Source organism: Trypanosoma cruzi, genomic scaffold (genome assembly GCF_000209065.1).
Source record: "Trypanosoma cruzi strain CL Brener 1047053517133 genomic scaffold, whole genome shotgun sequence".
NCBI lineage: Eukaryota > Euglenozoa > Kinetoplastea > Trypanosomatida > Trypanosomatidae > Trypanosoma > Trypanosoma cruzi.
Window position 1 is genome coordinate 318,563 of NW_001849562.1, and position 18,448 is coordinate 337,010.

The 18,448-nt window shown below is 50.7% G+C and overlaps 6 protein-coding genes and 2 pseudogenes across 6 annotated transcripts, besides 19 other annotated features; all 8 read left to right on the top strand.

Annotated features, from left to right (window-relative positions):
• Tc00.1047053507037.10 lies at positions 1–682 on the top strand (annotated as a pseudogene; the record flags this gene model as incomplete).
• Positions 1–18,448: a sequence feature (heterozygous, Esmeraldo-like haplotype).
• Positions 1,021–2,481, top strand: Tc00.1047053507037.20 (RNA-binding protein, putative; the record flags this gene model as incomplete). Its single annotated transcript, XM_804162.1, has 1 exon — positions 1,021–2,481. The coding sequence occupies one exon, from the start codon at positions 1,021–1,023 to the stop codon at positions 2,479–2,481; it is 1,461 nt and encodes a 486-aa protein (XP_809255.1).
• Positions 1,226–1,316: a microsatellite.
• Positions 2,547–2,654: a sequence feature (T-rich).
• Positions 2,741–2,762: a sequence feature (A-rich).
• Positions 2,763–2,782: a microsatellite.
• Positions 2,783–2,832: a sequence feature (A-rich).
• Tc00.1047053507037.40 lies at positions 2,891–6,409 on the top strand (annotated as a pseudogene).
• Positions 6,744–6,846: a sequence feature (A-rich).
• Positions 6,972–7,000: a microsatellite.
• Positions 7,006–7,040: a microsatellite.
• Positions 7,190–7,216: a microsatellite.
• On the top strand, positions 7,280–8,230 carry Tc00.1047053507037.50 (exonuclease, putative; the record flags this gene model as incomplete). The annotated part of the gene is made up of 1 exon (XM_804163.1): positions 7,280–8,230. One exon carries the CDS (start codon positions 7,280–7,282, stop codon positions 8,228–8,230), a length of 951 nt encoding a protein of 316 aa, XP_809256.1.
• Positions 8,461–8,487: a microsatellite.
• On the top strand, positions 8,684–11,683 carry Tc00.1047053507037.60 (hypothetical protein, conserved; the record flags this gene model as incomplete). Its single annotated transcript, XM_804164.1, has 1 exon — positions 8,684–11,683. One exon carries the CDS (start codon positions 8,684–8,686, stop codon positions 11,681–11,683), a length of 3,000 nt encoding a protein of 999 aa, XP_809257.1.
• Positions 11,873–11,915: a sequence feature (A-rich).
• Positions 11,995–12,022: a sequence feature (AT_rich).
• Positions 12,334–12,356: a microsatellite.
• Positions 12,642–12,674: a microsatellite.
• Positions 12,685–12,764: a microsatellite.
• Positions 12,851–12,918: a sequence feature (A-rich).
• Positions 13,143–14,678, top strand: Tc00.1047053507037.70 (hypothetical protein, conserved; the record flags this gene model as incomplete). Its single annotated transcript, XM_804165.1, has 1 exon — positions 13,143–14,678. One exon carries the CDS (start codon positions 13,143–13,145, stop codon positions 14,676–14,678), a length of 1,536 nt encoding a protein of 511 aa, XP_809258.1.
• Positions 14,928–14,995: a sequence feature (T-rich).
• Positions 15,301–17,265, top strand: Tc00.1047053507037.80 (hypothetical protein, conserved; the record flags this gene model as incomplete). Its single annotated transcript, XM_804166.1, has 1 exon — positions 15,301–17,265. The coding sequence occupies one exon, from the start codon at positions 15,301–15,303 to the stop codon at positions 17,263–17,265; it is 1,965 nt and encodes a 654-aa protein (XP_809259.1).
• Positions 17,454–17,483: a sequence feature (AT_rich).
• On the top strand, positions 17,832–18,448 carry Tc00.1047053507037.89 (hypothetical protein, conserved; the record flags this gene model as incomplete). The annotated part of the gene is made up of 1 exon (XM_804167.1): positions 17,832–18,448. A coding segment is annotated over one exon (617 nt), but the record flags the coding sequence as incomplete, so codon positions are not given.

The following is an 18,448-nucleotide window of genomic DNA, read 5'->3' on the forward strand; positions in this document are numbered from 1 at the left end:
TGTCCGTGATGCGCATCGCTAAATGAAGGATGGCGACTGGGAGCGACGCAACCGCCTCAAAGTGTACGAGGGCATCTACCATGTCTTTATCCGCGACTTTAAGCGAGGCTCTGAGCTTCTGCTTGACTCCATTTCCACCTTTGCCTCCAGTGAGCTGATGGATTTCAATGAGTTCATCCTCATCACTGTTGTCGCAAGCCTGCCGGTTCTGAGTCGCTCCGAGTTGAAGCAGCAGATTTTGGATAGCCCGGAGGTGCGGAGCGCCAATATCAAGGATGTTTTTCATCTTATCACAGTCATTTATAATTGTCGCTACAAGGAAGTGTTCTCTGCACTCGACACGGTTTGCCAGCATCTGCGAGGCATTGTTTACCTTTCTCAGCACGTGAACTACTTTTTTCGTGAGGTGCGAGTGCTGGTATTCACGCAGTTTCTGGATTCCTATAGCAGCGTCACGTTGAATTCGATGAGCGCAGCCTTTGGCATTCCCCCACCGGTGCTGGATAGCATGTTGGGAACGCTCATCTCGAATGAGCGTATTGCATGTAAAATGGACCGTGTCTCGGATAGCATCACTACGTACAGGGGAGATACGACGAATTTTGACTATCACCGCATTGTCAAGAATGGTGACTTGTTACTGAATCGCATTCAGAAGTTGTCCCGTCTGGCAGAGATGTGACTCACCCCTCTTTACATATATATTTTGTTGTTGCTGACAGCCCAGTGGGAATAAATACACACACACACAAATGATGGATGGAAATACCTTACGCACGGTAACACATAGAGATGTATGTTTGTGTTTCCTCTTGTGTGTGTGTGTGTAGAGGCGGCTGTTACATACGATAGCAGATGAATTCGTAAGATTTTGTGCCCCGTGTTTTCTCTTGCCGTGCTGACACCGACCTCGTGTTTTCTTTTATTTCCACATATTTTTCTTTTATTGTGCGCCTTCCTCTTATTTATATTCATTTATTTATTTGCTGGCTTCTCTGCTCATTTCAGTTTTTGTACAGGATGGGTACGGGTGTGGTGAAGCGGAAGCCAACACCCTCCGCCCTTCGAAAGAAAAAGGCACATCAGCGTATCCGAAAGCAGCTACGGCGCAGGCTGGAGAAGAAGAGGCCAAACTGGAAGGCCGCCTTAGCGAGGGCATACGTTGGCCCCGGCACCAGTGGGAAGAAAGGGGAGCCCTTCGGGAAAAACAAAAGAAAGCGCTCACGTGACGCTGATGTCGACGGCGATGCTGCTGCTGCTGATGGTGATGGTGACAATGATAATGATGGGGAGGTGCAAAGTGACGTGGATGAGGAGAAACAGGAGCGCATGAACCAGCGGGACCCGCTTGAGACACAACTGTTTCTTAAGCGACTTCCATTAGACACGTCCGAAGAGGAGATGATGAAGTTTTTTGAGTCCCGCTTTGGGAAGGTGCGTCGTGTGCTGCTTGTGCGCAACAGGGCGACCAAAACACTGGCGGGAACGGGGTTTGTTCACTGCGGCTCCGTCGAGTTGGCCGACAAGATATTTGAACATGCACAGCAGAACACCCGCGAGCTTGCCGCCGCCAACCGGGAGGAATGGCAGGAAAAGACGACGGACCTCTCGCACTGCCAGGCGAAACGCATGCGGTTCAAACTTCGCACCGATGCGTGCATGTTCCGTGATCCGTTTTTGAATATCCGCGAGACACGCTTCACGGTACATCGCGTGCTTTCGAGAACCGACTCACAGGAGACCTCCGCGGCACTGCAGAAAAAGAAAAAGCGGACAAAAGTAGCTGCCGATGACCCGCGTCACTTATACCTGCTTCGGGAGGGACTAATTCTTCCGGATACTCCCGCTGCTCGCGGCCTGCATCCACAATATCTTACCATGATTCAACAAGACTACGAGGCCCGCAAGGAACAGCTACGCAACAGCAACCTTTTTGTGAGCACCACCCGCTTGAATGTGCGCAACTTGCCGCGCACCATGTTGGAGAAGGAGGTGCGGGCCATATTCGCCGCCCCAGTGCGCTCCTTTCTCAAGGAAAACAAGGAGCATATGGACAAGGACAAGTGGGGCAAGTATGGCCCAATCAAAAACGTTAAGCTGGTAAAGGACTCCGCCGGCACCTCAAGAGGATACGCCTTCATTGAGTTTGTCAATCACCCAATAGCCCTGCATGCACTGCGCACGATTAACAACAACCCTACCATCTTTGGGGACAGGCGACGCCTGATGGTTTCTTTCGCGATTGAGGACATCAACGCCATTCAAAAACTGCAGCGTATGCGAGAAATACGGCGCCAGCATCAAACTCCACGTGGAGAAAAGAGCAATGAAGAGGGATGCATGGGGGGGCCCGCCGTGCATGCGGACGGACAGGGGCGGACCGTGGGAGGGAAACAAAAAAAACAACCGCCCAATAAAATGAAGGGAAAGAAAGCGGCCACGGGGAATCGAGTAATCGGCAGAACAGCGCCGGAGGAGTGAAAAGAAGGAGAAATAATAAAAACATCAAAAAAAAGAAAAAACAGAACGAAGAGTGTGAAGAAGCGTTTATCTTCTTTTCCTTTTTGCTGTCCCCCCTCCTCCTTTTTTTTTTTTCTTTGGCCTTGCTGTTTTTTTTTTTCTCTCTCTCTCCTTTTCTTCCTTTTTTTCTTCTTCCTGCTCCTGTCTATCCAGCTTTAGCCGAAGAGTGAGCAGAGTCGCCTCTCCCCATTTCCATCCCAGCTGCTGGTGGTGGCGGTGGAAGAAAAAAAGAGCAACTAAAGAACAACAACAACAACAACAAAAGGGAAAAAGAGAAAAATCAAAAGAAAAAAAGGCAAGGAAAAAAAAAAATACGGGTGGAAAGAATCAGGATTTGGGTTTTATTAGTTGGGCACTACTTTATTAGGGCAGATGTGGTCCAGTGAGGCCCCACCCGGGGGACCACCAGAGTTTCCAACGTTTCCGCTGCCGCCCGGCAACAACGGCGCCGCACAAAGCAGATCGTATCTTGCAGAAACGGGGGTTCAGGGTGTGGCGGCACAATATCCCTCCGAATCGCCCATTTTTCTTCAGGAGGCGCATACGCGACGGGAGGAATACGCTAACGAGGCCGTTCAGGCCACGGCAGAGCACTGGATACATGAACAAGCACAGCGTGAGAAAATGAGGCAGACGGCCAGAATGGAAACCGATGTTATGTTTGGAGAGGCGACTGGGAGGGAGGCGGAAGAGTGCGAGGGCTCTTTGGAATTTGTGACGGGGCCACCCAAATTTGTTGGGAGAATAATCTTGCTGTTAGCAGTGGGTCTCTTTGGAGCCATCCCTCTAATGTCCCCCTTCGCATTAACAGTTTTTCTGACGGGGTGTATTGTGACATATGCGGCGGATTTTGCAGGCTACCGTCGCGGTTGCATTATAGCGATCATAGGCACAAACGGATTATTTGGATTGTCGCTGTTTTTGTCTAACTTACATGCCTCCATTTCAAGTGTGGGCCCTTTATGTATGCTTTTGAGCCTGCTGGGATTACTCCTTATGGCAGCCATGGCAGCATTTCTGCATTTTCATTGGATGCAAGTTTCTTTTCCGGAGCTAATATGTTTTATGGAACGCTGCGTGCTTGGTGTGACCCCAATTCTTACATTGCCCTCTTTGTTGTCTACCGTCACGGCTTTGGTCGGATCCCGGCACGCTCCTGCCTGGTTTATGGTAGCCATGTGTGTGCTTCACAAGAGTTTTTATTGCCCCTTGGAAAGTAGCTTCCTTACGCAGCGAAGACTTGTTCGACTACGGCAGGAGAATGACAATGCCCCTGAAAATGAAATGGTAGAAGAAGTGGAGTCGGTGCAGGCGAACGGAAGGGCCGAGGCGATAACGTTTACTTCGCTGTTGGTGTACCTCCCGTTCTTGCTGTATATTTTATTTCAGAGCAGTTTTATCGATGCATGGCTGCCCAATACTCTCAATGCAGTTGGCATGATCTGCGGACCCGGTTGCCTACATCTGCTGGGATCCGAAGCATAGCCTGTGGTTTCTGATATCAAAGAAAAAGAGTTTGCGAGATCGAATTGGGTACGATCCTCTCGGAGTACAAGAGACTGTCAGCATGTATCGTAAACCATTTCTCATTTTGAGTGTGGCAGTCAGTTTGCATTGGTCTATCTATCGCCTACTTCATTCCCGTTACAGATTTTTTTTTAATGGGGTCCCTCCACCATTTAATGGTGTCTGTTTGGCTTTTGCCATGTACTTGGGATTGTACGCGGGGTATCAAATAAAGAAACTGCTGGATGCAGACACGCGGGGGGAAGATACACTTTCCTCTCGATATATGAGACGACGTGTATTTTCAGTAGGAGCAACCGCTTTGTCGTCTGTTTTTTTCGCACTGAGTGCGGGCGTCCCCGGGGCTTTTATGGTTCTCATGGTGCTCTGTGTGTCGTCCTTCAACCTTTTTCTGCTGGATCGTACAAACAGCGGACCAATGGTGTCATTCACCGTTTTCTCGAGTCTTCTTCTTATGTGGTGGATGTACCGCACGTTTTCGTTTATTGTTGTAGATTTGCATGTACTTGGGGAGTCCCTGACCGTTCCAACACCTGTGTTGGCGATGAGTGTACTATGGTGCTACTTGCTCAGTTGCGTCGCGTTTACCTTGTCATTCTCAACGAACAAATTCCCGTTTTTCATTGCCTTATTTGTCCACTCTTTGCAGGTGGCATGGGTGGAACACGTGCTGTACTCTCAGAAGGAGGAGAATGTCTATCCCGCGGTGCTGGTGTTATTCACAACTGCCGTCGGTGTCCTGTTGGCCTCGCGGCTGTATAAAAATGAGACACTTGGAATACACGAGGCCGCCCTCATCGCGGCATCGTACGTTGCAAAGCTGCTGACATTTGTGGTGGAGGTGACGGGGTCATATTACCTCGCGGAATCGTCGGAGTCTGAAAAGCGGTATTACCACGCGATTGAAATTTCGGTCACCTGGTGGTCGGCGCTTTTTGCGGGTTTTGTTTTGGTGGTGTTTGAGCTCAAAAAGGGGAGACAACTTGAGAATCGCTACGCCCGTCATCTCACGGCGTTATTTGTGCTCAGCGTTTTGGCACTGACGGCAAGCACAACACGAAATTTTCAGCGTGCGGTGTTTGAGTTTTTTACGCAGACCCGTCTCGCCGATTCGAACAGTATTCACGTGATATTAGGGACCTCTTTTGTGTTTCTTGGCCTCATATCTCACCCATTCTTTTCTCGTCATGAAAGCTTGCATCCATTCCTGTATCCCCTGCGGGCCGTGGCGCGTGGTGCTCTAGTGGTGGGCATTATTTTTCTCATTACACAACCCACAAGAATTACGGAACACGAAGTTGAATTTGAGTTTGATCTTGATTTTGTTGACGAGGATGTAAGCCGATATTGCTCCGTCTTGGGTATGATGCTTCTTCTCGCGGGAAGATTTGTTCCGATGAATTCAGTGCACTTTATCTTTCGTGCCCTCTATTGGTTTTTCACCACTGTCTTTCTCTCTGTTGGACTCGCCATGTACGTGCTTCCAGTGCCGACGCTTCTCCTCTTCTGTGGAATGTGCGGCTTTGTGTACTTCTCATTACTGACGCTGGACGTTGCACACTACCGCAAGATGTCTTATAATGAGGGGTGGATTGTTTACGGTGTCTCAGTTTGTTTTATGTTCTTCTCGTTGGTTATAACGGGACGCGTGAATCTGAAGGAGTATGCGGGAGACAATTCCCCTTTGATTTGGGAGATTTACACAGCGGGGAGAAGTCGTCAACTCTCCGTGGCAGGTGTCACGAGTCTTTTTATTGCCATCATACTGAAGTTTAGGGTGAGCGGCAAGTCCCTTTTGCCCTGTGCGCTACCACTCACCTTGGAGCTAGTGGAGCAGGTGGGGCTGTTGGTGAACTACAGCACCGTCATCGCAGTGTCCGCACTGACAACACACAACATTTGGCGCAACGGCAGTGAGCCTGGGCTACACGTCGCGACATCTCTTTTTCTTCTTCTGTTAGCAGATGACGGTGTACTCTTTACGGGTCTGGGGCGTGGACAGTTCCGTTACTTCCCTGTGTTAGTCTACGTTCTCAGCGTGCTGTGGCTTTGCCTCATCTACGACGCTTACGCCTCCGGCCAGACGGCGGTGGGCGGGCTCTGGCAGTGCATTCGGTCTATCTTCTACGCGATGCCGGTCGTCCCCTCACACGTCTCGCTGCTGCTGTTGTTGTGGTTCGGGAGAAAGCGTGGGGGGACGCCAACCTCCGGTGTCTTTGTGTTTGTTGTACTCGACATGTTGTGCCTGCTTCTCTCAACCCGCAAGACACTTCAGTGGATGGCGATTATCGGCGTCTGTGGGCAATGCGCTCGTCTTTTTGAGGCGCAGTTCTGGAAGAAGCGACTGGAGACAATTTTGTAAGCATCGAATACTGGGGGCGAGTGGGTTGCACACTCCCCTCACACACGAATGGAAAGAATGATTTCCAGTAGAGACCGGGGAAGGCGAGAGAGAGGAAACAAGAGGGGAACAAGAGCACAGACTTGCACAAAACCGGCTCTGCGAGGGTGGTGGTGGTGGGCGAAGGAAAACTGGGCGGTGATGCCCGTCGCTTAATTCAGGGCAAACACATGAAGTCACTGCATTGCTGGTTGGTGAGTGGTGCTGCTCTGCCAGGGTAGGTAGCATTATGCGTAGAATTGGGGCCGCGAAGTAAATAGTGGGGCGTGTGAGAAGAAGGTGGGGACAGGCGACGAAGAAAAACAGACAGACAATAAAAACAAAAAGAAAAAGGCGACAAAAAGGAAGAATTAGACTGAGAAGGAAAGAGAAGGGGATGAGAAAAAAAAAAAAAAAAACAGATTTGGAGGGAACCTCACGGATGGGTAACGAGGTGTGCTGCCGGTGTGTGACGCACTTGCATCATTATTTTTACACGCAAATAGAGCGACGACTTTTGTTTTCTCTCATTTTCTACCGGGTGTTTTTTTTTTTTTTTTTTTCCCTTTTTTTACTTCTGTCTGTGTGTGTGTGTTTGTGTTTGTGTTTGTGTTGCAATATTGTTGACTTAACCTTTTTGCGCCTGTAAAAGTATCACCGTCTTTTTCTTTTTTTATTATTATCTCTCCGCGCCCGGTTATTTTTATGTGCTTCTGTCTGTAAATATTTATATGGGGCAGTTATATCGTTCATGTATAATATACGCACGCACACACACACACACACACATATTTCTCTCGTTATCCTTTTATTTTTGTTATTCACGTTCTCTACAACAGGGTAGCAGCGGCAATGGATTCCCTGTTTTCACGTGGTCGGAAGCGCGTTTTCTCAGCGGCTTCCACCCGCAACGACGTGGTGCTGTCGCTTCCACCGTCATGGCGGGACGCTCTCGTTGAAGGGGAGAGAAGGCGGCAGAAAAAGTCTCTGGACTCATCTGAGGAGCGGCCGTCGGCGCCGGAGGTTTGCCTTGTGTGCCACGGCTTTAGACATGTACGGCCTGCGGAGTCACCCCGTATTGAGCCCGCGTTACTGCGTCGCACTATCCTTCATCCAAGTCCGCCTGCGTTTATGAGTGCGATATGCGTTGACCTGGAGACAACGGGGTTTTCTGCGCAGCGTGATGATATTGTTTCCATCGGTGCGGTGGAGCTGCGTTGGGACGGGACGACTTTGCAACAATGGGTATTGGGCGCCCGATCTTTTTTCCGCACTGTGCGGCCATCGAAGCCCAGCAGTCACCAGGCGGAGGCGGTGCATGGCCTTTCATTTGAAATGCTGCGAGACGCACCACTACTCGAAGATGTCATCTCGGATTTTGCCGCGTTTCTCATTCAACTAGACGGCAATTTGCCGCAGTCGGGGCAGACGGAGGAAAACCATCGTGCCAAGCCCGGCGATTTGTCTGCCAAGAAACGTTGCACAGCGGCGACCACCGCCGGCTGTGTGCTTACGCTTCCGCCCGTCATTGCCCACAACGCGAATTTCGATGCCTCCTTTCTGCAGCGTGCGGTGTCGGGGGCCGGCTGGCGGGTGGTGTGGGATGAATATGCCCCGCTTACGTGCACACAGTCGATGTTTCGGGCACTGTACTCTCACCAGGCGGCCGACTTGTCACGTGCGTGCCAGTTCTGCGGCGTTGACACTTCGGGAAGGGACGAGCGACACGACGCGCTGCACGATGCGCAACTCTGCGGGCGTCTTTTTCTTCGACTGGCCGAGAAGTGGCCCTTTCGTCGATGAGTGACCCGCTCCTCCATGTGAGTTTTTTTTTTTTTGTTCTTCCATCCGCCTCCGTGTCCGGAGTGAAATGCCAACAACAAATAACGAAAGGCTAAGCGATGTACTGTGGAAGAATGAGCGGTGCATGGCCGTTTTTGTTTTGTTTATCAAAAGAAAAAAAAATAATTTTACAATCACTACTCCTTTTTTTCTTTTTATCGATAACTGCAGCCGAAGGGAAGTTCACCTATACACATTCACACACACACACACACACAGGGGGAGAGAGGGAGAGAGAGAGACAGGCACACGCTGTGAAAGGACGGGATAAAAGAACGTCACTGCATTACAACGCGTGGCTTGAACATCCGGTGTGGTGAAGGAGGAAAGAATCAAAGCGGGGAAAAGGAATATATAAAAAAAGGAATTAAGGTGGAACGGCGAAGAGAAGAGAGTTGATCAACTGGCTTTCAGATGACAGAATTGCGACGTATCACCACAACGCACGTGGATTGGGCTTCTTTCGCTTGTGGCAACATCTTGGCTATTTCTACAGGGCGAAATCGACGCCGTAGTATTCGTGACAGCAGGGTGCTTCTAATCTCTGCCAGCGGTACAGTGTTGGCGGATGTAAAACTCACGGATGGCATTGGGGACGTGATGGATGCAGCGGCGGACAATTCGGCAAATGTGGTGGTCTGCTGCGCATGTCGTGGGTCCGGCCGAAATCAGAGGACGGCACTTGTGTTCATCTCAGGTTCACAGGTGTTGACGGTGCATGAATTGCCTCCCGTGAAGAAGAGTGTGGAGGCACCACGCCACAGTGTGATTTGCCTTCGTGTGGGAACTCAGGATGTTGCTGTTTATTCTCTTGGAACGGGCGAATTATTTGTATGCGTTCGTGATGGCGCCGAGCATATGGTGCATAATACGCTGTGGGACTTTGAAGACGCCCGCGTGATGCGTGTGGCTCGTGGTCGCCATCCTTTGGAGGTGCTTGCTCTACTGGACGACGGCAGCGTGGCGTTGGTTGAGGTGCGTGAGGATGATGATGGGTTTCTGGAGGGGTGTTGCCGTCATCACCTGCAGCTTTCGTCAACTGCCGTTCCGACGCAAGCCGTTTTTGCGTGTGGATTGACTTTGTGGGTACTGTGCAACGATCTCTCATTATTCGGGTATTGGTTTCAACCGCCTGTCTCTGGGGAAGACCCCGAACCGGTGCGGTTTTTCAGCGAGCAGTTGTCTCCCCCAGAGGAGACGGAGAATTCGGTGAGGGCACTTATGGCTGGTGAGACTCGCACATGTGGGGTTCACATTCTTTTCCAAACCCCAAAGGCGGTTCATTTTAGAAACCTTGCGGTGCATATCCCCAACGGGCCGTACCAGTTACCATCCCCAGCCACCGAGTGGTCAAACGGCGTGCTTCTGTGGAGTGGATACATCCACAGTTTCCTGTTCAGGCAATGTGGGTATGAGTTGCTTGTTCAGAGCGAGTTGGGTGGGTCTCCACTGAGCATGATGTCGTTGAGGCAGAACTCAAGTATTCTTACTTTTGGGGAATTACAAACTCGACTGCTGAGTCATCAAGTCGTCCGTGCCGCACCACTGGAGCTCGCGGGGCTGCGGGAGAAATGCGAATTGGGTGTACAAGAGCTTGAATCAGTGGCCGCTAAAGTGTCTGATTTATACGCCACAGAGAAGGCACTTTCCCAGTTGCTTCACTTGCAGCACGCTTTGGTGGCCACCCTCCACCGCGAACGTGAGCTTAACAATGAGGTGCAAACATCTCAAAGTGTATCCATGCATCTTATTAAACGACTTCACATTGTGTACATCCATCTGTCCATCTATCGACTCATGTGCTCCACGGGGTTTGAGGACAAGCTTGACGTTTCACTCCGTGAGGCACTTAGACTAGAGGAGGCACGACACGCTTCTTGCGTGTGCCAGGCAGATTTGCGCGCTCGGTTTGAGCAGGAGATGGATTTGACGTCTGTTTCAACCATGGGGACACTGAGCATGTGGGGGTCTCCTGACACGGCACCAGTCATGTGCATTGATGTCATCCTCTCGCAGCTGAGCTGCTCAGATCTCTGTTCGTTGAGGAGCGTTGTTCAGCAGATGACGACGATGGTTCCAGCAGTGGCTCTTCTTGTGCTTTACTGCAGCCATGCAAAGAAACAGCAAGAAGGGGAACAGCAGCAGGCGGAGGAACAGGGGGCGACGGCGGTACGGTATGAGTTTGCCCAACGTGACTCTGTTCGTGGGGAATTTTTAGAAACCTTCTGTCTGCCGCTCACCATGGACTTCTGGGCCTACCTGTCGTTTGTGGCGGATCATTGCCTGAATCCTGTCGATGTTGGCGCTGCGTACGGTGCTGGGTGTCCGCCGCTGATGGACCTTGTTCCTGGCCTCATTAACGGGTTGACGTACAGTGGAGCGTATGAGTTGGTATTTCAGTTGACTGGAATTGTGCTCACGCTTTCCAGTACCAGGGAGATGGATCCATCGGTGGCTGTGAAACTTCTCTTTTTGGCATACAGGCGTGGCAACTCCAAGGTGCTGGAGGCGTTGTACCGGCGGTCCCGCGGCACGGTCTGGGGAAATGCAGCGACCCACGCTCTTGGTTTGGCGGCATTGCAGACGGAAAGCGTGAAGCTGCTGAGCGGACTCATTGCACCACAGACCCCAGAGGAGACCGTTGTTGAGTCTATTCTGCGGCGTTGCCCAAACCCCTCCATGTCGAACGTGCTGCTGATGGAATTCTACATCCTTATGCGGCGCTATGCGGACGCACTGAAGATGTGTGAGAAGACTGTGTCTTGCCATTCGATAGACGCTCAGCGTGTGCAGGTGATTGCGTCACACTTGCGTAGCCTCATGCCAAATGGCAACGCGTCGTACGGTCTTTGCCGGGGCCTTGACGGCGGGGAAAATGTGCTTCCGCCAGGTCCCGACGCCTATTATTCCCGTTCTTCACTTCGTCGTCAGCTGCCGCCGTTGATCCCTTTTCACTCCGCTGCCGTCTCCGGTGACCCGCTGAGGAGCGAGGAACAGGAGCTTGAAGAAGACGTTGCCCGCACAGTGGCTCACATTTCTTCGTGGCGACATGACAAGAGTCCATTAGACGCATTCGGCGGCAGTGTGCGGCGCGGCGTGACTGCGATGAAATTCACGCCCACACCAGTGGCCTCCCTGGGCATTTTTCATGACGGGGCGCGTAGCGTCTCCCTTCCTGGCAGAAGCCTCACCCCACAACAGCAGCAGTTGCCGTCAGAGCCATCCATGTCGGTAAGGAGTGGCGCAGAGGGTCATAGTACGATGGGCGCATCATCGACAACGCTGCCACCACGCGCCGTTGCCACCGTATCGCAGGAGTACGAGCCGCTTTACTGCGAGGTCATTCTTAAGCGTAGCAAAAAGCCGTGCCGGCGGGAGCGACCGTGCAAATACCACGATAATGTGCGCAAGTGATATCGTGGCTCGTGGTGCGGCCAGACAGTCGCGGCGAAATGGGGAGGAGGACGATACTCGAAGAAATGGAAGAAAATTAAGGAAAAAGCAGCCATACACAAATGGGGAGAAGATGGGGGCAGAAGAAATCAAAATATATACGTGGGAGGCTGCAAAGGGAGCTCTTAGGGGACCAACACGCTCAGATTAAAAAAAAAAAACAAAAACAAAAACAAATTAAAACAAAAAAAAATCTAAATGGAACACAACAAATGTGTGTGTGTTTATATATGTATTTGTGTGGAGGAAATAACTATTGCAAGGGGACATGCATAAAAAAAGAAAAAAAATAAATAAATAGGCGGATGGAACTGCTGGTGCGGCGCCGCGGCATTTATAGAAACATATTTCTTATCCACCTTTCTTTCTGCGGCGTCTCTTTACATTTCCCTCCGTGCGCGTCGCCCGAGGTGTGCTTGTGTGTTAATCTTTGACTTTTCAAGGCACCCCGCTTTCTTTCTCCCGCTCCCTCCCTCCCACCGCCTGCCTTTGATTCCATCCGTCAAATTGCGGTGGGAAAATCGCTTACTGCGGGAATCTCGCAAATTTTGAGTGTTTTTTATACTTCTTGTCTTTTTTAAACTCTCCTTTGCTCCCCATTCATCTTGCAGTTTTTTTTTTTTTTTTTTTTTTTAGAGGGATTGACCTGCCGCAGTGGCCAACTGGAGTGGAGAGGGCTGCGTGGCGTCGTGAAGGCGTGATAGCTGCAAATATACACGCGCTTATATATATAGACGTACACATACACGCATACCCATTGCGGTGCACAGACCACTTCCTTCTTGGCGGACCGACGACGCGGTCCACGTGGCTCTTCTCTGGAGAAAAAACCGGTAATTAACACCACGAGAAGAAAAAAAAAAAAAAAAAGGAAACGAAGATTGGGACGCGCAGGAAATATTGCAGCGAACCAACACGGAAAACAAAAAAACAAAACAAAAAAAAAAAGAAAGGGTTATAACATATATAAATATATACGCACAAATACACAAAGATATATCTATCTATCTATCTATCTATATATATATATATATATATATATCTTATTAGCAGTCGAGAAAATTATTAGAACAATACGCAGACAACAACAATAACAGCAAAAGAAGACAATTGGAAGAACAGAAGAACAAACAAATAAAAAAAAAAAAAAGCAAAAACAACAACAACAAGAAAGAAAGAAAGAAAGAAAAAAAAAAGTGAAGTAAGTGAGGGGCTGTGGAAAAAAATAAAATAAGAAAGAAGAAGAAACCGGACATTGGGCTGGTGTGAGGGTCTGGGGTTAGGGCCACGGAAATACGTTCAGCAAATTAATATTGGGGCTTATTATTATTATTATTGCCTACCAAACGGAGGCGCTGCAGGAAAAGACGTGCAGTTTGGTGTCAGTCCAGCAGCGGCGTATGCGTGACACTGCTCGCACATGACAGATTGTCAGAATGAAGCAGCGTATTACCCCACCGTGGACCCAGCACAGATGGGACCCAATTCTGACCTTATTGCTGCGATTCCGTATCTTTGCGAATTTCGGTTGTCGACGCCCCATGTCATCTACAAGCCGCCCACCGTTCTTGATTTCCGAGCCGCAGGCGCCATTCCTCTCGAGCACATGTCGGAATCGCATAACAAACTCCCAACCATCACACTCTCTGCTGAGATCGCTCCATACCGAAGCAATTTTCGGGAGTTTTTGGCCACAGCCACTTCTAAATTCCTTTGCCCACCAGAACGTGAGGGAGCTGAGGCGATTTCGGAGGAGCTGCAGTGTGGCGGCCACGAAACGAGTGACCAGGAATACTGGAGTGAGGAGTATTGGAAATTGCTGCAGACAGAGGAGTTGGACTCTGCAGGGAGCATGGCGACCGATTCAGGTTTCCAAAGCCTCGGGGGAGCTAACCCTCGCTCAACGAATTTGGCCTCCACAACTTCACCAAGCCGGCGTCGTCGTGGGATAGCAAGAAGGAAGTGTGATTTCTCAAATGCAAGCCACCGTCGGGGTGAACGTGAAAATTTGCATGGCATTTGCCCTTCTCAGCGGTCAGCATGCGAGGACGTTTGCCCAGTCCCTTCGCGGGTGCGGCGCCATCCCCCCTCTGGGCCATCGTCTCGAGCCGGGGCGGGGACGTCCAGAGATTGCGAAGGGAGTTTGGGCCCGTACGACGACAGTAGTCTCATTCAACCCCCAAAGAAAGCGGGGGTAACGACCAACGTAGGGCCTAAAACAAAACGCCCGCGAAAAGCCGCAGGGCGTGTCCTGAATTCTTTGAGCGCAAAGGGCCGTCATGGCAAAGGCAAGAATAGCGTGGGGACAGAAGATGCATTTGCGGTGCATCCGCCCGGAATACATGAAGACTCGCTCCTTCTCAACGCCAGTGGGACAGGCGATCTGGACATGAGCATTTCATCATTGAGAGAGGGCGCAGGAAGTGGAGGGTTAAATATCAAGACCAAGACGACAGGGTCATCCTCTGACGCTCACAAGGCGGGAGTTTCTTTTTCTGGAGGTGAGGTCCCAATAAGTTTTCCTCCGGTGAAATTTGCGCCGATAGTTCAAAAGGTTTTCACTGCACCGAACATATCTCCTGCGGCACATGGGGCTCGGGATGCACAGACCGACACACTGGTGTCTGCTCCTTCAAGCAGTAATATCCACCACAGGGACGACAACGGTGGCAGCGGCGGCGGCGGTGTTAGAAACTCCAACAAAAAAGCAAAAAAGAAAATATCTACCACTTCGGTAAATGAAACTACAGTGAGTCGACACAACAGCGGAGCTTTTTTTCCCGTAGAAGCTCCCCATGTAGAGAGATCACAAGTATTATCCTTTTCACAGCGGAAGGACGTTGCACCTGCCGGACCTTCGGTTGGAGGTGATGCCAGTGCAGAGGGACCCGTGCACCCCAATCCTCTCTTGGGAGTCGGGAAACAGACGCCATTAAAGTGCTGCACGTTGATGTAAAAACCGTGAATACGTGGAGTAAACTGCTAAGGGTAGGTATGATGAAGAGAGACTGGGGGGCAGAAGGGGCAGTTCTTTGTGAGGAAAAATGAATTTCCTTCTGTGCGAGGGCATAATATTCCTTCCTGAATTTCTAAATAATAAAAGGATTCGAGAAAACGAAACAAAACACAAGGCCTACGGATTCTTGCTGGCTTACCCGCTGGACGGAGATCTCTTTGTCTTCAGCGTGCATCACACATTCTGCAGTTTTTTTCTTTTGCTTTTTTGACGTTTTTTTTCTTTTTCTTTTTTCTTATTATTCCTCTTATTTTTCTACTCTGGAACATATGAATGAAAAGGGCATGGAGCCCCTTTCTGCGCTACTCCTGTGCCACCACCCCGCGCAGGGTGCTTGTCACGGTCTTTTTTTTCTTCTACAGGGCTTTTTTTTTGTTTTTTCTGCCGTCTCTTTTTTCCTCGCTTTTTTGTTGTGTGCTGCTTTCACCTGTTCCCTCTTGTTTTTTTTCCTTCTCTTTTATTGTCCCTGCATTCAAGCTGCCCTTGTGTACTGTTGCCGTGGTGGGTGGGCGTGGACTCTAGAAATTACTGGACAGGAGCCCCCCTGACGCCGTTCTTGTCGATGCCACTTCCAGCACCACCGTCGCCGCTGCGCGGCACCCGCACGAGGGAGCCGTCGCCTGTCATCACGGAGGCGGCCCCGGGCTTGCCGTTGCGGCAGCCCAAATGTCTGATGGATTACGGGAGAAACAAACCACTGGAGGAGAGAAAAGGAGAGAGCGGCAGCAATACGCACCTGGAAGACTCGTGTCTGGCCGTTGGTGATGGGCAGTCGATGCGGCGGCCCAATCCGACAGATAAACTCTTGACGTATCGACGTATGCGTTCACGCCTCCAACAAGGTTCACCTGGTGTTGGTTATACAACGTCGGCTATTCAGGATGATCTTGCGGCAAAACGAGCCGCCGCGCTGGCAGAGACGGGAATTTCGATGGAGCCCCTTCTTTTGGCGAGACTGCCAAAAGAAATGACGGGTTACATCATAGATATAGAGGAACAGAACCGACAGCTTCGCCAACAAGTCATTGAACTGCAAGAGGAGCTTCAGCAGGAGCAGCGACAACAAAAAGGACGCATCATAATGGGCCCATATCGCCAGCCAGCGGACGCCGTTGGTGGCAACAACCACATGGTTGAAATGGATGCCGAGAAGGAAGAAGGCTATCCATATGCGACAGATGGTTTTCCACTTATTTCTGGTGGGTCATTAAGCAAAGAGGAGCGAGACCGCTACATGAATGATGTTCTTGCTCAAGTGGATGTTATTGTGCATGCGCATCGCAATCAAAGTGAGGCAATGATTCTTAAATATAAGCAGGAGGCGGAAGAGGCCAAAATAGCCCTTAAAAATCTCCGTGAATTGATTGCACTGGAGGGTGTTGATTTGTCCATGCTACCAGCAGCTCTGGCAACGTTGTCCGGACCTGCACTCACGGCTGGCAGTGGCGGAGACAACAACAACGGCAACGGAAGCGGTGACATACGGAAAACAAGCACTAAATTTTCAACACCATCGGGAGTTGATACCGCCATCGCCGGTGTGGTGGCAGTGATGAATGAGAAGTGTGCCGCGTTGTTAAGTGAGGCGGTCGACGTGGTGCTTAGGGATCTGCTGCAGGTGGAGGCGGGCGACGATGTACCGACGGTGGTGCGTCAGTCGGTGCAGCGCGGCTTTGAAATGTTGGCACGCCACCTCGCATCTGTGGTCATAGAGTACATTAGACACTGTACAGAGGAATTGCGTTACACACACAAGGAGCGCGAGACGGTGTGTCGTGAACTACGCGAGGAGCTGAATTTGAGTGAGCGTCAGCGCATGCGGACGGCACGGCAGTATGAAGCGGAGATTCGTGCATTGCGTGATGAGCTTCATGCTTTTCATGTTGCTGCAGCCGGGGGTGACGAACTCAGGGGGACAATTCATGAGCGGGCCCTTGAGGAATATACGGCGCTGCTTGTTGACAGCCGGAAGGAGGCGGAGGCACTGGGCCGTCAGCTGGAGGAGGAACGCTCCGACCACGCTACGACATGCCTGCGCCTCAAATCGAGTCTACAACGCCGCAGTTTAGAGTTTGAGGAGGCCGTCGTGCAGCGCGCGGAAGAACTTGTCAGGCTTCGCGACGCAAACATTGCGGAACTTCAGCAGCGACTGGACACGTTGAGTCATTTGGAGGAGCGGCGTGCATGCGGACGCTCCACGAAAGCTGTGCAGGTGCAGGCAGCGGAGTCCATCGTTTTGGACGAGTCAAATTACATGCCAAACGTGATTTCGGTTGCCTCATCTTTGAAGGGTGCGTCGCCTCTTCCCAGTCAGCGCCTCGCAACACCCACGCAATCGGGGAACCACGTCACGGCGGCTCCATTTCCGTCACAGTTACCGTTGGCACCCTTTACGCAGCCACCAATGACGCCACGCATCCCGGGCAGGGTGGAATGTGCCCCACAACAGGAGAACTCTTTCGAAGAGGAGGTGTGGGCCAAGACGATGGAGCTGCTCGCAAAGTACGCCCATCTTTCACAAAATTAGACGGGTGGTTTTTTTTATTATTATCGTTCATATTTATCACCTTTTTTTTTCCTTCTGGTGGTGGGGCAGCTCTCATCTGCGTTTCCCACCTTTTTTTGCTCTCCTTTACGGAAGATAGACGCGCTACCCTGGCGACGCATGCACATAGCGGTGTCGTTGCCTGCACGCGGTTGAAATTTAAAGAAACCTTTTTTATTTATTTTTATATAACTTTTAAAGGCTTTCTTCTATATACATTAAAATACATATATATATATACTTTCACATTCCAGGGCCGTTTTTTTTTTTTTTTGTTTGATTGTCTTCTTGATATGAGCGCACATGTGAGTTTCAACTTGGAGGATTATTGCCCCCTTCACACATTGCCTTCTCCTTTCTCTCCCTCGTTTTTTTTTTCTATGGGCGCCGTTTGTGTCTGTGAGTGGGTTAGCGAAGGGGCGTATAATACCGAATAAAAACCACACACACACACAGAGGAGGAGGAGGAGGAGGTGGTGGTGGTGGAAAGGTCAAGGCGAAGAGAGCGCCTCATTTCTCATTTGTCACACGGGAGAGTAGCGCTGAGGATGAGTCTTTCCCTGGAGGCACTGAACTCGTTTCTTAGAATGATTGGACGCACCACAGGCGGTGGCGTGACAATGGATGTAGAATTCAGAGAGACGCTGAAGCAGGCTTTGGTGGCGATGGAGGAACTTGCGCGGGTGGCGCAGGAGGGGCGTGCCAACTTTGTCGCCGCACCCGTCCTGTCTGCTCTTCTCAGCGCGTTTTATGTTAAAAAGACTCGTGTGGTGGGGGCCGCCCTGTCTGTGCTGCAGCAGTTGATTCACGACTGCCGCATCTCCTACGACACACCGATTATATTATATCAGTATCAGCGAAATAAACAGGCGCTGCGCTGTGGGGAGGCTTTGTTTTGTGCTGTAGATGACTTTCTCGTCAACACCGCCGACGCGGCGTTGCAGCTGAAAGGCTTGGAGGTCCTCCATGATCTTGTGAGTGACGACAACTTTGCTTACCTCACTGGAAGTTGCGTTACCCGCTGTGTGCGGACATGCTACCAGGTGACGCTGCAGAGCTCGAACGAGGCCGCAAGAATTATTGCGCGTGATGTGTTTGTTCTTTGCGTTCTTCGAGTGACGAGGGCCTTTGTGGAGGCCACACCATCGGAGCGTCGATGCGGTAC